Source organism: Aquarana catesbeiana, linkage group LG01 (genome assembly GCF_042186555.1).
Source record: "Aquarana catesbeiana isolate 2022-GZ linkage group LG01, ASM4218655v1, whole genome shotgun sequence".
NCBI classification, from domain to species: Eukaryota; Metazoa; Chordata; class Amphibia; order Anura; family Ranidae; genus Aquarana; species Aquarana catesbeiana.
Window position 1 is genome coordinate 470096005 of NC_133324.1, and position 14548 is coordinate 470110552.

The 14548-nt window shown below is 43.4% G+C and overlaps 1 protein-coding gene across 2 annotated transcripts in view; it reads left to right on the forward strand.

Moving 5' to 3' along the window:
• The window catches only part of IGFBPL1 (insulin like growth factor binding protein like 1), a 135426-nt gene that overhangs the window by 97622 nt on the left and 23256 nt on the right, over positions 1-14548 (forward strand). For both annotated transcript variants that reach the window (XM_073591232.1, XM_073591233.1), the window contains exon 2: positions 13143-13252. In XM_073591232.1, the coding sequence (XP_073447333.1) occupies positions 13143-13252 (110 nt within the window). The remainder of the gene's footprint in view (positions 1-13142; positions 13253-14548) is intronic.

Here is a 14548-nt window from a genome sequence, read left to right on the forward strand (position 1 = left end):
TCAACTTGTCCAAAACCGAGCTTATAATATTTCCTCCCCCACGTGCCTCTTCCCCTGACTTCTCTGTCAAGAGCAATGGCAAAACCATCCACCCGTCCCCACATGTCAGGGTACTAGGTATTATCCTGGATTCTGAACTCCCCTTTCAGCCCCACATCCAATCACTTTCCAAAGCTTGCCGCCTCAACCTCCGCAACATCTCTAAACTACGTCCCTTTCTAACCAGTAAAACCACAAAGCTCCTGATTCACTCCCTGGTTATCTCTCACCTTGACTACTGCAACTCACTCCTCAATGGCTTACCTTTAAATAGACTATCCCCCCTTCAGTCCTTCATGAATGTGGCTGCCAGACTCCTCCACCTTACCAACCGCTCAGTGTCTGCTACCCCCCTCTGCCAATCCCTCCATTGGCTGCCACTCACCCAACAAATTAAATTCAAAATACTAACAATAAGTTACAAAGCCATCCACAACTCTGCCCCCAGCTACATCACTAGCCTAGTCTCAAAATACCAACCTAATTTCCCTCTCCGTTCCTCCCAAGACCTCCTGCTCTCTAGCTCCCTCATCACCTCCTCCCATATCCGTCTCCAGGACTTCTTCCGAGCCTCGCCCATCCTCTGGAATTCCCTACCCCAATCTGTCAGACTGTCTCCAAATTTATCCAGTTTTAGGCGATCCCTGAAAACTTTCCTCTTCAGAGAAGCCTATCCTGCCTTCATCTAACAACTGCACTATTTTCTCCATTAGCTTATCCCCCACAGCTATTACCCTTTTGTATAACTTGACCCTCCCTCCTAGATTGTAAGCTCTAACAAGCAGGGCCCTCTGATTCCTCCTGTATTGAATTGATTTGTACTTGTACTGTCTGCCCTAATGGTGTAAAGCGCTGCGTAAACTGTCGGCACTATATAAATCCTGTATAATAATAATAATAATCTATCAAATGCCTTTTGTGCATCTAAACTTAAGATCAATGCCTGCCGAGAAGTTCTGTCCAAAAGGTCTATCAAGTCAATTGTACGACGAGTATTGTCCCCCGCATGCCTACCCGGGACAAAACCCACCTGGTCTCTGTGAATCAGTTTGGGGATAAGTCTAGATAGAGTGGTTGCAAGGATTTTAGTAAATATTTTATAGTCTGAATTTAAAAGAGCTATAGGCCTGTAATTATCTGGGATAGAGGGGTCCTTGCCAGGTTTTGTGATGACAGATATGTAGGAGTGGGAAAATTGTGGATGGGGAGACTTACCCTTAAGCAGGGAATTGTAGAGAGTCAGCATATGTGGGGACAGGATGTCAAAGAAGGATTTGTAGTAGAAATAGGGCAGTCCGTCAGGACTGGGTGATTTATGTAGTGGGAGTGTCTTAACTATGGCCAAGAGTTCCTCAGCCGTTATATCTATATTCAGACTATCTAAGTCTTCTGGAGATAGTTTTGGGAGTTTTATGTTGGAGAAAAAGTTCTCAAATTTCTCCTGAGTGAAATTGAAATTGTTCTCTGGGGTTAGGCAGTTGTATAGTTTAAGATAGAATTTGCCAAAAATATTTCACATTGCACGGGGACAGTGTGCTCTAGATCCATCTGCCTGTTGGAGAAAATCAGGGAATGAATTAAATGGGCGTGGGTGTAATTTGTTGACTAGCATTCTATGGGGTTTATTTGAGTATTCGTAAATTTTTTTTTTGTCCACAATAGAGACCTAGCTGCCTTGCCAAGTTGTATTAGTTTGGTTTGTTCTCTGAGAGAGATGACCTTATGTAGTTTCAAAACTGTGGGGCCACACAATAGCCTTTGTTCCGCAGTAACCAAAGCAGGTGTAAGGGACTGTATAAGTCTATATCTATCTTTTTTTAAACAAGAGCTTTCAGCTATGCAAGCACCTCGGAAAACAGTCTTGTGTGCCTCCCACAACGTAGAAAAATCAGAGACTGACCCTAGGTTACATTGTAAATAGTCTTCCAGATTCTTTGCTAAGATAGTACGTGATACTTCAGATTGTAGGAGGTGATCATTTAAAAGCCAATGACATGATTTAGTGTAAGCTCAGGAGAGCATAAGGTCTATCATAATGGGAGCATGATCCGACCATGTAATAGGTGACATGTCGGATTCGATCACATTTGGGATGAGTGGAGCTGAAATAAAGAAATGATCAAGACGTGAATACATTTTATGAGCTGAGGAATAAAAAGTGAACTGTTTAGTAGAGGGATGTTTGATCCTCCATGAGTCGAAGAGTTGATGAGACCTTATACACTTGCGAAAGGAATTGGCTTGGGATATAATCTTTTTAGAGGGTGTATTATTAAGGAGGGTTTGTCTGTCTCTAGTGGGTGACATTACCAAATTGAAATCCTCACCAATGACCATAAAAGGTTGTGAGGAATACTTAGGGAAGTCAAAAAGTTTGTTGAGAAAAACAATCTGGCCTGTATTAGGGGCATAGAGGTTAACGAGAGTGAAAGAGGAGGTCATATATTCGCAGTCTGAAATGAGAAACCTGCTGTGTGGGTCTGCATTAGATTTTTTAACCTTAATAGGGCACAATTTCTTAATCAGAATCACAACTCCCGCCCTGCCTGAGGAGTCCGAGGCAAGGAAGGAGGTGGGAAAGAACCTCGAGGCAAATTTAAACGAGCCCTCTGACCTAAAGTGAGTCTCTTGGATCATCACCACATATGCTCCTGAAGCCCTTCAGGGCCATCCAGTGCTTGTGAATGGAGCCAAGACCCTTCACGTTGTACGACATGATCTTTAAAGCCATGTGTGTGGATCAATCAAATAGGCTTGTGTAAAGGCAATGAATCTAAAGAATAATAAAACATAGAAAATAAAAGAGATGCAGACAGAATGGTAGACATTGACTACAACTGCGATCTCATAGTACCGAAACAGTAGCAAATATATCCTGTAATAGAACTGCATTTGGTTAGAAAAATACGGATAGTACATTTTCAACCTACAGAGCTGAGCGATATCCATGGACATAGCAAAAAACAAAAAACATCTAACAAAAAAATAGAAAAAAAGAAAAACTGAAATTTTTGAAGAACTGAGAGGCGCCTGCGTCTCAGGAGGCCCAAGTGATATTCCAAGGCCAGGTAAGGGCGTGTATGGACTTCCATCAGGAGACTCTGGGTAATGAGCCAGGAAGCACCGACTGCTCGCCTTATGAGCTCGATGGCGACTAAAATAGAACCATCAATAGAAGGACAGTTAACAGTAAAAAAAAAGAAAGCGTCAGCAAATAAACAAGGATAAACTGTCCACTGAGGCCTGATGGCCAAGGAGGAAAAACAGACCCTTAATAGTTATATCTCATGGGATGTGGAAAAAAATAGCTCTACCCAAAAGAAAAATTAGGGTAGATACAAAAAGATATTTAGGACCAGAACAGCAATTTCCATTTCTCTCAAGTCATGGAGAGTCGGAAATTATTTTGAAGAGTAATACCTGAATGGATCCTAGTAGAAGATGCGAGACAATCAAGGAGGTTGCTTGGAGGTGTGCGGACGTTGGGGTGTAGAAAAACGTTTCCTGGACTTGTCTCTCACAGGGGTCCAGATACGGCTGGGGTGTGTGGAGGTGGACGGACCTGATTGTTAGGAGGAGACCAAGACTTTTTAGGAATGCCTTACTTTCTATTAATTTACGTAAAGTGTGCTGTACTCCATCTTTGGAAACAATGAGACGGAAGGGAAAACCCCAATAGTACGGAATCTTGTGATGTTGTAGGTGTGAGGTGATTGGGCGTAGATTTCTACGTTTAGCAAGGGTGATGGGGGAAAGATCACTAAAAATCTGGTGTTTTGTCCCCTTATACACAAGTTGAGATTTGTTGCATGTGGCTACGATGAGTGCTTCCTTGTTTTCAAAGAAATGAAACCTCACAATGACATCTCTGGGTCTAGCTCCAGCCGGAGGTTTCGGGGCCAAGAGACCGGTGAGCCCTGTCTAGGCGCTAGTCAATGTCCACCACTGAGGGGGCCAGGGTGTTGAAGAGACCCAGAAGATAAACACGTAAGTCAGAGTCTCCCAGAGTTTCGTGAATACCTCTGAAGTGTAAATTCTGCCTCTTTTCTCCATTTTCCAAGTCCTCCTGCTGTAATTGTAGATGGGAGATTGAAAGGCGTAAGTTATGGTTATCCTCTTCAATAGCCTATACATAGTTTACCATCTAGTCAAATTTGCTTTCAAGATTATCTGTACGTTCTCCAATTTGGTCTATTTCACCTCTCAGTTCTGCAGCTAGCTTGCTCACCTCTGTTGAGACGTTATTTGTGATTTGTTGAAGTAAAAGTTGAAGCTTAGCATCTAACTTGGCATCTAATATGTCTGGGGTGAGGATCTCATGGAGAGAGGGTGAAGCAGGATTCGGGCCTTGAGTGATAATGGGTGAAGTGATCGCAGCATTCTCCACTCTTGTGGAAGCATCCATTGCCGCATGAGGGTCTGTGGAATAATTTGAGGTCGTAAGTTGTGACCTGGTAACGTAATGTTCCATGCTGGAATCCTCACATGGCCCAAACAGAGGTTTATAAATTTCGCTGTTATTGGCCAACTTTGCCCATGAGATGATCAGGGAATATGATAGATGGTCAAGCTTACCTCCGTAGCTATAAGTGGCTAAGAAAGCATGACAGAGGTCTCGGGGAGCAGGCGGAACTCCAAGCTCACTTAAGGAACATATCTGGTGAAGTGGCTGTCATGTATGTGATTACATCTGCCAGTTATGATGGTAATTGATTGATTAGTGGTGGGAGGGGGTAATAATTCCCAGCGATGTACCCAGTTCAGTGATCACAGGCGTGAGAAGAGAGTGGCCGGGTGTATCTGGAGTCCCAAGATGGCTGCCGACTTCCATGTGTAGGCAGAGGCCGCGGACTTTCCTAAAAGCAGCTGCCGGACGCGTAAGTCCTGCCTCATTTAGGCCCAGGGATCTCCCACTGATCTCTATCGGTGTGGCAGCGAGTAGACACCGGTAGGGATACTGTCTGTATGGGGGAAAGGCAAGTGGCCCTTTACTCACTGTGTCCATGGGAGGAGGAGAACGGAGCCGGAACAGTAGGCCGCAGGCTTTAGAATGGCGTCCGGCCGCGGATGTCAGAGCTCGTGGCCAGGGAATCGTTAGGCGGCTCTCCCCCCGCTGCAGATCCGTTCGCTGAGCCCCCGGATCATGGTGTGCAGAAGAGAGGGGGCCCGCAGGCCTCAAGATGGCGGCGGGCCTCGGGTGCAGGAGCCAAGAAGTTAGGCCGGGATACACACCACTGGGCCGATTCCGAGACAGGTTCGCAACTGTGGTTCAAGGGCACAATGTCCCGAGAGGTATGCTGGTGGTTTGGGTGTTCACCGAGGGGAAACAAAGGGAGGATGGCGATGGATAATCGCTGGATGTGCGGGGCTCAGCACAAACACGTCTTCTCCGCTGTGTGTCCGGACACACCCCTTGCTGCCATCAAGTTTAATGGAGACCGTTGCCATTATAGAGGGTTCCTTAACCACTTCAGCCCCGGAAGATTTGGCTGCTCAATGACCAGGCCATTTTTTACGATTCGGCACTGCATCACTTTAACTGACAATTGTGCGGTTGTGCGACGCTGTTCCCAAACAAAATTGGCATCCTTTTTTCCTACAAATAGAGCTTTCTTTTGGTGGTATTTGATCGCCTCTGCGGTTTTTATTTTTTGCGCTATAAACAAAAGAAGAGCGACAATTTTGAAAAAAAACACAGTATCTTTTACTTTTTGCTATAATAAATATCCCACATTTTTTTTAAAAAAAAAACAAATTTTTTCCTCAGTTTAGGCCGATACATATTTTTGGTAAAAAAAATTGCAATAAGCGTATATTGATTGGTTTGCACAAAAGTTATAGCGTCTACAAAACAAGGGATAGATTTATGGCATTTTTATTATTATTTTTTTTTTTTACTAGTAATGGAGGCGATCTGCGATTTTTATCAGGACTTCGACATTATGGCGGACACATCGGACACTTCTGACACATTTTGAAACCATTGACAATTATACAGTGATCAGTGTTATAAAAATGCACTGATTACTGTGTACATGTCACTGGCAGGGAAGGGGTTAACACTAGGAGGCGATCAAGGGGTTAACTGTGTTCCCTATGTGTGTTTCTAACTGTAGGGGGAGGGGACTGTCTAGGAGGAGAAAGAGATCAGTGTTCATACATAGTATGAACACACGATCTGTCTCCTCTCCACTGAAAGGATCGGGATCTGTGTGTTTAGATCCCGGTTCTCGCTCTGTCACGAGCGATCAGTCCACGCTCCTAGTGGCCAAAAGGCGAAGCGATGTAAAGTTACATCGTTTCGCCTAGCCGTGCCATTCTGCCACAGTAAAACTGTGGCGGCTGGTCGATAAGCAGTTAATCAATGTCGTATATACTTTCAGATGCAACCTGCTGCATTTACTTCTGACAGGAAAAAGGTGCTGTTTATTATCAACCTCCTGACTGAGGAAGCCTAAGCCTGGGCCTCCCCTTATGTGGAGAAAGATGATGTCATCCTGGATAATTTCAATTCTTTTGTGACTGCTATAAACCAAGTTTTAAATGATCCTACCCGCTGCGCTACTGCTGAGGTAAAATTGCACAATTTACAGCAGGGTAGACGCTCTGTTGCAGAGTACACAACTGAATTACGACATTAGATTTCAGATACCAATTGGAATCCAGCAGCGCAAAAGAGTCAGTTCCGTCAAGGACTCTCGGAACAGAGTGGAAAGTCCTGACGACCTTGAGGTTTTTATTAAATGATATATTCCAATTGATCAGAGACTGTGACTCTCGTACTGCCCTGGGTCAAGGAATGGTAACGTTGATGCCCTATCGCGGATGTTGTCTGGGTCTCTCCAGGAAAGCCACTCTGAATGAAAGATCCTGCCTCAAAAGCAGGGCCATGAGTTCAAAGACATTTCTTAATCTTCTCAAGGAGGGATATGGGAATGAGCCACTTCTTAATAATCCTCAAGTACAACAACGGTTTTTGGGCTCAAGCACATTGCCTCTATGTACCTGAATCAGTTCGGGTAGAAGCCCTCAAGTTGGTTCACGACTCTAAACTTGCTGGTCATTTTGGGGTTTCTAAGACAGAAGAACTCTTATCACATTCCTTTTGGTGGCTTGGGTACAAGAAAGATGTCAAGAGTTATGGGGCTTCGTGTCTAACCTGTGCTCACAATAAGGCACCCCAAACTTCTCCTTTGGGGTTTCTTCAACCACTGCCTGTTCCACCAAGAGCATGGGGATCAATATCTATGGACTTTGTGGTCGACCTTCCTCTTTCAAAAGGGATGACCACCATCCTGGTAGTCGTTGACCGATTCACTAGGGTGGCTCATTTTTTTTTCCAGTTAAGGGGGTACCCTCTGCCGAACATACTGCAGAGGTAATGGTTCGAGTAGCTTTTAAACTACATGGAATTCCTGATGATGTGGTGTCTGACAGAGGAGTAAAGTTTGTATACAAAAGATACACTGCGCTAAGGTGAAAATATCAATCTGGAGATTATTAATATGAGGTATACTGAAAATACCGCATAAGCGGCTTATCCAGCCACAGCAAGGCACAAAGGATATATATATATATATATATATATATATATATATATATATATATATATATATATATATATATATATATATATATATATATAAAACAAGTGATTTTAAAGTGCAATGTGTAAATAATATACTAGTATACCATTAGAATGAGAGTAGCGATTACTACCTGTATATATAATGGATGAAAAAATCATTTATATAATCTGAAATTTACTGTGAAAAAAAAAAAAAATTATAAATAAATATATCAGAGTGATAAGTGCAAAATACAACAAAGTGCAAAGTGCCACACAATGAGTGTGAATATCAAATCCAAGATGTGGTACGTGATTATTAAAGTCCAATATATGAAAGAAATGCACATAAAGTCTATAAAAACAGTTCATAAAAAATCCAACATGCATGCATTAATCTTAGTGCTTAGTGCTCAGAATTTCATGCTCAAGTGCCATCCAGTGACCCCCCCGGGGACAGCCGCTCACCTCAGAGCGTGCGACTCAGCTGTGAGACTGGGTTTAAATACACTTATGAGCCATCCCACGGCTCAGTGATGGAATCCAGATACACAGTTTTCAGCAGCAAATTTGCAAGGTGTGTGAGTGCACCAATCTGATAACAGTCTCCAAAGTTTGCCTCAAAGTTTGCTTGTCAGGAGGGATAAGCTGTGCATCGCATCTCAGTGGAGTAAAAGGCTCTGTGTTCTGTCCTGGCCCTTCCCCTACGCGTGTTCGACACAGGGTCACGTGTCTTCATCAGGGGGATGAGGAGTAAAGTTTACCTCATAATTTTGGAGAAGATTTTGCTCAGCTTTGGGTGTAACAATTCATCTGTCCTCGGTTTTTCTTCCGCAGTCTAATGGTCAGACTGAGAGGACCAATCAAACTCTGGAGCATTACCTTTGATGTTTTGTTAGTTATCTTCAGGATGACTGGGTGGACTACCTTTTTACGGCAGAGTTTGCTTATAATAACTCTAAACATAGCTCCACTTCCCAAAGCCCATTTTTCCTAAACACTGGGTATCATCCAGTTTTTATTCCTGATCTCCCTATCTCAACTCAGCTTCCTGCTGTTACCAACAGACTAATTTCATTACAGGAGATCCAGGAGAAATTTACTGATACATTGAAGGAGGCTCAGGAATGTTACAAGACGGCCGCTGACAGACATCGTTGATCTATTCCCACCTTTCATGAAGGTGACAAAGTTTGGTTATCTACCAAAAATTTGAAGGTTCAGGTTCCATGTACTAAGTTGGGTCAAAAGTTTCTGGGACCTTTTCAGATTTCTGCTCAAATCCACCCGGTCACTTTTCGCCTAAAACTTCCTGACAATATGAAGATTCACTCTGTTTTTCATATATCACTACTCAAACCGTTTCATGAAAATACTTTTTCTGAAAGAATTCATCCTCCTCCTCCACCTGTTGAGGTACAGGGTGAAGAAGAATTTGTGGTGGGAAAAAATTCTTGACTCCAGGATCTCTAGGAACAAATTTCAATATCTGGTTCAATGGGAAGGATATGGGCCAGAAGAAAATGTTCATGCCCCTAGATTAACAAGAGAATCCCACCAGTGGTTTCCTCAGAAACCTGACCCTAAGACATCCAGGGGATGTCCTGGGAGGAGGGGAGTACTGTTAGGACCTGGACTTGAACCTGGGACCTCTGCTGTGTCTGGCGGTGACTTTACTTGCTGAGCCACCTGAAATGCTGGACAGTGTCTTGGACAATTCCTTGAATTATCTTGTCCTGAATCTTGTTTGCCTTGAACCTTGAACTCTTTGCTCCTCCCATGAACTTCCTGATTTAAACCATGTCTCTGCACTTTCTGGTTGCCAGAATATTGTTCCTTCACCAGCCAATATCTCACTCTTGTCTCTCCTGCTGCTGACCGTATCGTCGCTACAGACATTTGGCTTGTTTCTTGACCCCTACCTGCTATATTTGCTACTGGACCCTGGCTTGCTCACCTCCTGGTGGGGCTATCCTGAGGACTGTGACCTGGTGCTAACTCGCAGTAAAGCCCATCTCCACCATCAGGAGCTCTGGTGAATACCGGTTAGTGCTTAGACCCTGCACCTCAAGTGAAACCGTTTCATCAGCCAGGGTGACATGTGTGAATATCTACACCGCTGCTATAGCTTCTGGCCTCCGAGCCTGAATCCAGACTGTGACAATATCATTGCACAGAGCAGGTAAGTATAAACCTTTTTTTTTTGTTTTAGCTAAAGAAAAAACTTCTAATCACAAGCCATTGACTTATCTCTAGCCTTTACCGTGAAAGGTTAGATGTTCCAGGTAAACACACGTTCCTCCACTTCCACATGACTTGACAGCAGTTCTGGCTCTGAGCTTTCTCCAAGGCAGGGTATTCAAGCAGCTGCTCATACACCAAATTGGCTTATTTCATATAGTACTTGCTCTCTTCAAGCTTGGCACACCAAGGCTTTGCTTCCTTTGTACCTCCACGTCCACACCATGGCTTTGTTTCCTACCTTGACCCTCACGAGGATAGATGACCTTTTCGGTGAGAAGCCCTTTCAGGCCCAAATGTCATGTACACCCAAGTGCAAATTCCTTAAAAATATTTACCAGCTTATAGATATGTGGTTCTGTGAATATAAGCAGTAATGCTATGGTTAAACATACTTATAGTGAAATACATTTCTTTTTTTTAACATAAAAGTTTATTTAGGTTTTTACAAAACAAACAAATTATATCGGGTTAAACATCGATACAGACATTTTGCAAAGTTGCTTACACTTTCTTAAAAGGTATAGAGAATTAACATCACAAGCAGCGATACATGAACATGAATTTTGCGTCAGATTACAAAAAGATGTTACAAATATATACAATACGGCACTCATCTAAGGTAGAGGCGTGGGTGGGCCCAATGATCATCCTTGGCATAGAGACTCCTATCTCACATTCCCCCCCCCAAAAAAAAAAGGAAGGGGGGGGAGGGAGACATAGACAAATTGATTGTTGGTATGAGGAGGTTTGTGTCAGGTATAGTGGGCACTGGCCCGTATACCTCAGTCAATAGATAAATGTTTCGCCTTCACCCATGCCCCCCAAATCTTCCCAAATTTTTTGGGGCAATTTCTTCCCATGTATGTCATTTTATATAACGGCAGTGCCTTGTTAACCAAGGACTGCCAGAGCTGTCTAGTGGGTGGTTGAGGCTGATTCCATTGCAGTAGAATTGCCTTTCTAGCATATAATGTGGTGTAGAAAACAAACAGTTTTTTCCCCCATGAGACCTCCAGGAAATCGCAGATACCTAGAAGAAGAGGGATCGGACTGTAGGGGATATTCATTTTCCCAATAGAATTAATATCGGCCAATATATTTTTCCAAAAGTCCTCCACTTCAGGGCATGACCAGACCACATGGAAAAAGTCAGCATTATCAGAGCCGCATCTAGCGCATCTTGTCGACATTTCTGATTAGAAGAATAGCATCTACCAAATAATGAGTAAATCTTGAGGTTCTGTGGCACCTGGGGTATAAATATAGCTCTGCTTATTATATATTTAGGTTGTGAGGAACACACAGCAGTCTAATTTTGATGTATCAGAGGCATGCAGAAGTCTGATTCCAAAGACCTGAACTGAACCCACTGAGTCTCGCTTATCTAACTTGTTTTTCTTTCTTTTCATCTATCTACCTGTTTGGGGGTTTGTTACTGTTATTTCAATGTGGCTTTTATTATTAAATCTCCTTTACAAAGCCTCTCAGAGTTCCAGTTGCATCCTGGGTAACAAACCATCACACAAAGAACAAGGGGGGACAGGAGGCACTTGGCAGGTATTAATGCTGAGGCTCAAGGGGAATAATTTGGGGATTTTCTGCAAGCTGCATTATCTTCCAGCCCTGTCAATTAGGCACTTAGAGATGCAGATATACTTGTTTCAACAGTAAATTTGCAAAAGGCTTGTCTTTTAACAGATGGTTCTCCTTCCTTCTCATCTATTTTGAAGAGATGATGTGACCTCCAGCAGCTGCCAAAGTGTCTGTGGGAGTTCTGGCTCCTATGTGGACTGTTCATTATTCCGTGTGCATTCAGTATACTAACAGAATATGCCATACTGTGCCACTGTCATTCTCTAGTATAATAGACCAACACCAGGCGGTGTTACCAGTAATGTCTTTTTCTTCCCTATTTATTCTTTCTTACTTTAAATATTTAGAAATGGCCCTTTATCTGGTACATTTATGTTGTTTATAATGTCTTGCAAGGCTGGTTATGTAACCTTGTATTTTGAAACACTAGTTATGTATTATATATTATTCTTACAATTATGATTTTGGTTTTTAAAGTGGTTGTAAAGCTTTTTTTCTTTTTTTTTTTTTTTTTTTTAATTATAACAAATATGCCTATACTTACCTGATCTATGCAATGGTTTTGCACACAGCAACCACAATCCTCTTCTGGGGTCCCCGCCGATGCTCCAGGCCCCTCCTCTTCATCGTGTGCCCCCAGGGAAAGCCACATTTCCTGGGGGGGGACCCGTGTGTGCTCGAGTCTCGTTGCTGCGTCCATTGACAAAGACAGTGGGACTTGGCTCCGGTCACCACTCCTGTGTCACTGTATTTAATTGATAGCCGTGGTAGCCAATCGATCCCGCTGCTATCAGTCTGTCAAATAAAGAGAGAGACAGCGGCGTGAACCTCCGCGTTCGTGCATATCGCTGGATCGGATGGGCTCAGGTAAGGAAAAGGGGGGCGGGTCTGGGTGGGCAGCTGCGGCACAGAAGGTTTTTCACCTTAATGCATAGAATGCATTAAGGTGAAAAACCTTAAGGCTTTAGAGCCACTTTAAAGTAATTGTAAAGTCGTCTTTTTTTCAGAGAGAGAGAGAGAGATGTGCTGGAGGAGACTGGAGTGGCCAAGTGTGTATAGTTGTCCCAACTGATTGATATACAATCAACCAATTGCTTGTTCTCCTGGGCATCCCATGAATTCCTATGCCTAGCCAAGTTCAAATCCCTCACTAAGAATACAAAACAATCACATTGACTGTTCATTATCTCAAAAGTGACTGGGAAGTGAATGCTGGGCAGGGTGACAGATGGGCCACAACTTTCAGCAGCCCCTAACTTTGATTCAATGTTGTACAAACGTAAATACATAAAGATTTAGGGAGGAACATGGCAGCACAGTGGCCAAGTAGTTAGCACTTCTACCAGACAGTACTAGGGTTATTGGTTTGAATCCCCACTACTGCACTACCTGCACAGAGTTTGCATGTTTGCATGTTTTCTCTATTCCTGTGTGGGATTCCTCTAGATACTGGTTTCCTCGCACACTCCAAAGACATGCTGGTAGGTTAGTTGGATAATGTCTAAATTGACCCTAGTATGTGTATGTATGAATGTGAGCTAGGGACCTTAGACTGTAAGCTCCTTGAGGACAGGGACTGATGTGAATGTACAATATATTTGTAAAGCATTGGGTAAACTGGTAGCGCTAAATAAGTACTTGTAATAATAATAAATATGTTGGCTGATCATGTTTTACCCTACTTTATTTCCAACCACAGCTCCTGTGATTACGATAGCACCAGGAAAAATTCACAATGTCACCGGTGCTCAAGTATACTTATCCTGTGAAGTAAAGGCAATTCCAACACCTATCATATCCTGGAGAAAGGTAAGAGAAAGATATTAAGGCTTTGAAATACATATCTGATAAACACCTACTGTATTATACACTGGTAAAAGTATAAAAAAGCCAAAGATATTAAAGTACAAGTTCAAGTTTATGTAAAAAATTCCCCCAGCCCCCTCAATACAATCAGCTGTGCCCCTTACCACCATGGTTCTTTACTTACCTCCTCCAAATCATTATCCTCCTGCGCTGTCTGTAGTTCCACTGATAAAAATCTAGTGCTCAGCCTACTGCACCTCCACACTAAGGATCCATTGGCTTTAATGGGACGTTGTTCCTGCAGTTCAGGTATGGCCCAGCTGATTGTATTGAGGGGGCAAGGGAGGCTGAGGGGATCTTAAAGGGGTTATAAAGTCAGAAGGTTTTGTATCTTAATGCACCAGAGTGGCACCATTGGCTTTTGCTGCTGTCAATCAAAGTCAGTCAGCCAATGAAGAGAGAGAGAGGGCAGGACCGGGACGCCGCTTCATGTCTGAATAGGCACACGGAGCTGTAGCTCGGCTCGGGTGCCCCCATAGCAAGCTCCTTGCTGTGGGGGCACTCAACAGGATGGAGGGGCCAGGAGAGCCGAAGAGGGACCCAAGAAGAGGAGAATCCAGGCTGCCCTGTGCAAATCCATTGTACAGAGTAGGGATGAGCTTCGTGTTCGAGTCGAACCCATGTTCGACTCGAACATCGTCTGTTCGATCGTTCGCCGAGTTGCGAACGTAATGGGCCGTTTGCGCCAAATTTGTGTGGCGCGTCACGGCCCATAATTCACTGCGGCATTGCAGTGCATTGCTGGCTGGTGATTGGCCAAGCATGCACTATGACCCGCATGCTTGGCCAATCACAGTGCCGTCTGTAGAGAGAGCTGTAATTGGCCAAAGCCAGGGTGGCTTTGGCCAATTATGGCTCAGGGGGTTTAGTACATGCCCCACACTATATAAGGCCGCCTGCATGGCGGCCCTGTGTAGTGTGTTCCGGTGTTGAGAGACAGAGACAGAGAGACAGTGTCATTTGATTTAAGTTAGATAGATTAGGCAGGACAGTCAGTCAATTAGCTGCACTTACAGTGTATTGTGTATATATATATATATATGCATCCCAGGTGTTGTGTATATATATATATATATATATATATATATATACACACGGTATTCAGTTTAGCTAGATCCGTTCCTGTTATTATCCTCCTACTGACAGGCAGGCTTGTGTTGTTACAGTATTTACAGCTACCTGAAGAAAATTTCTGGTGTTCTTCTGATCCTAATAGTACCACAGTCAGGCAGCTAGACT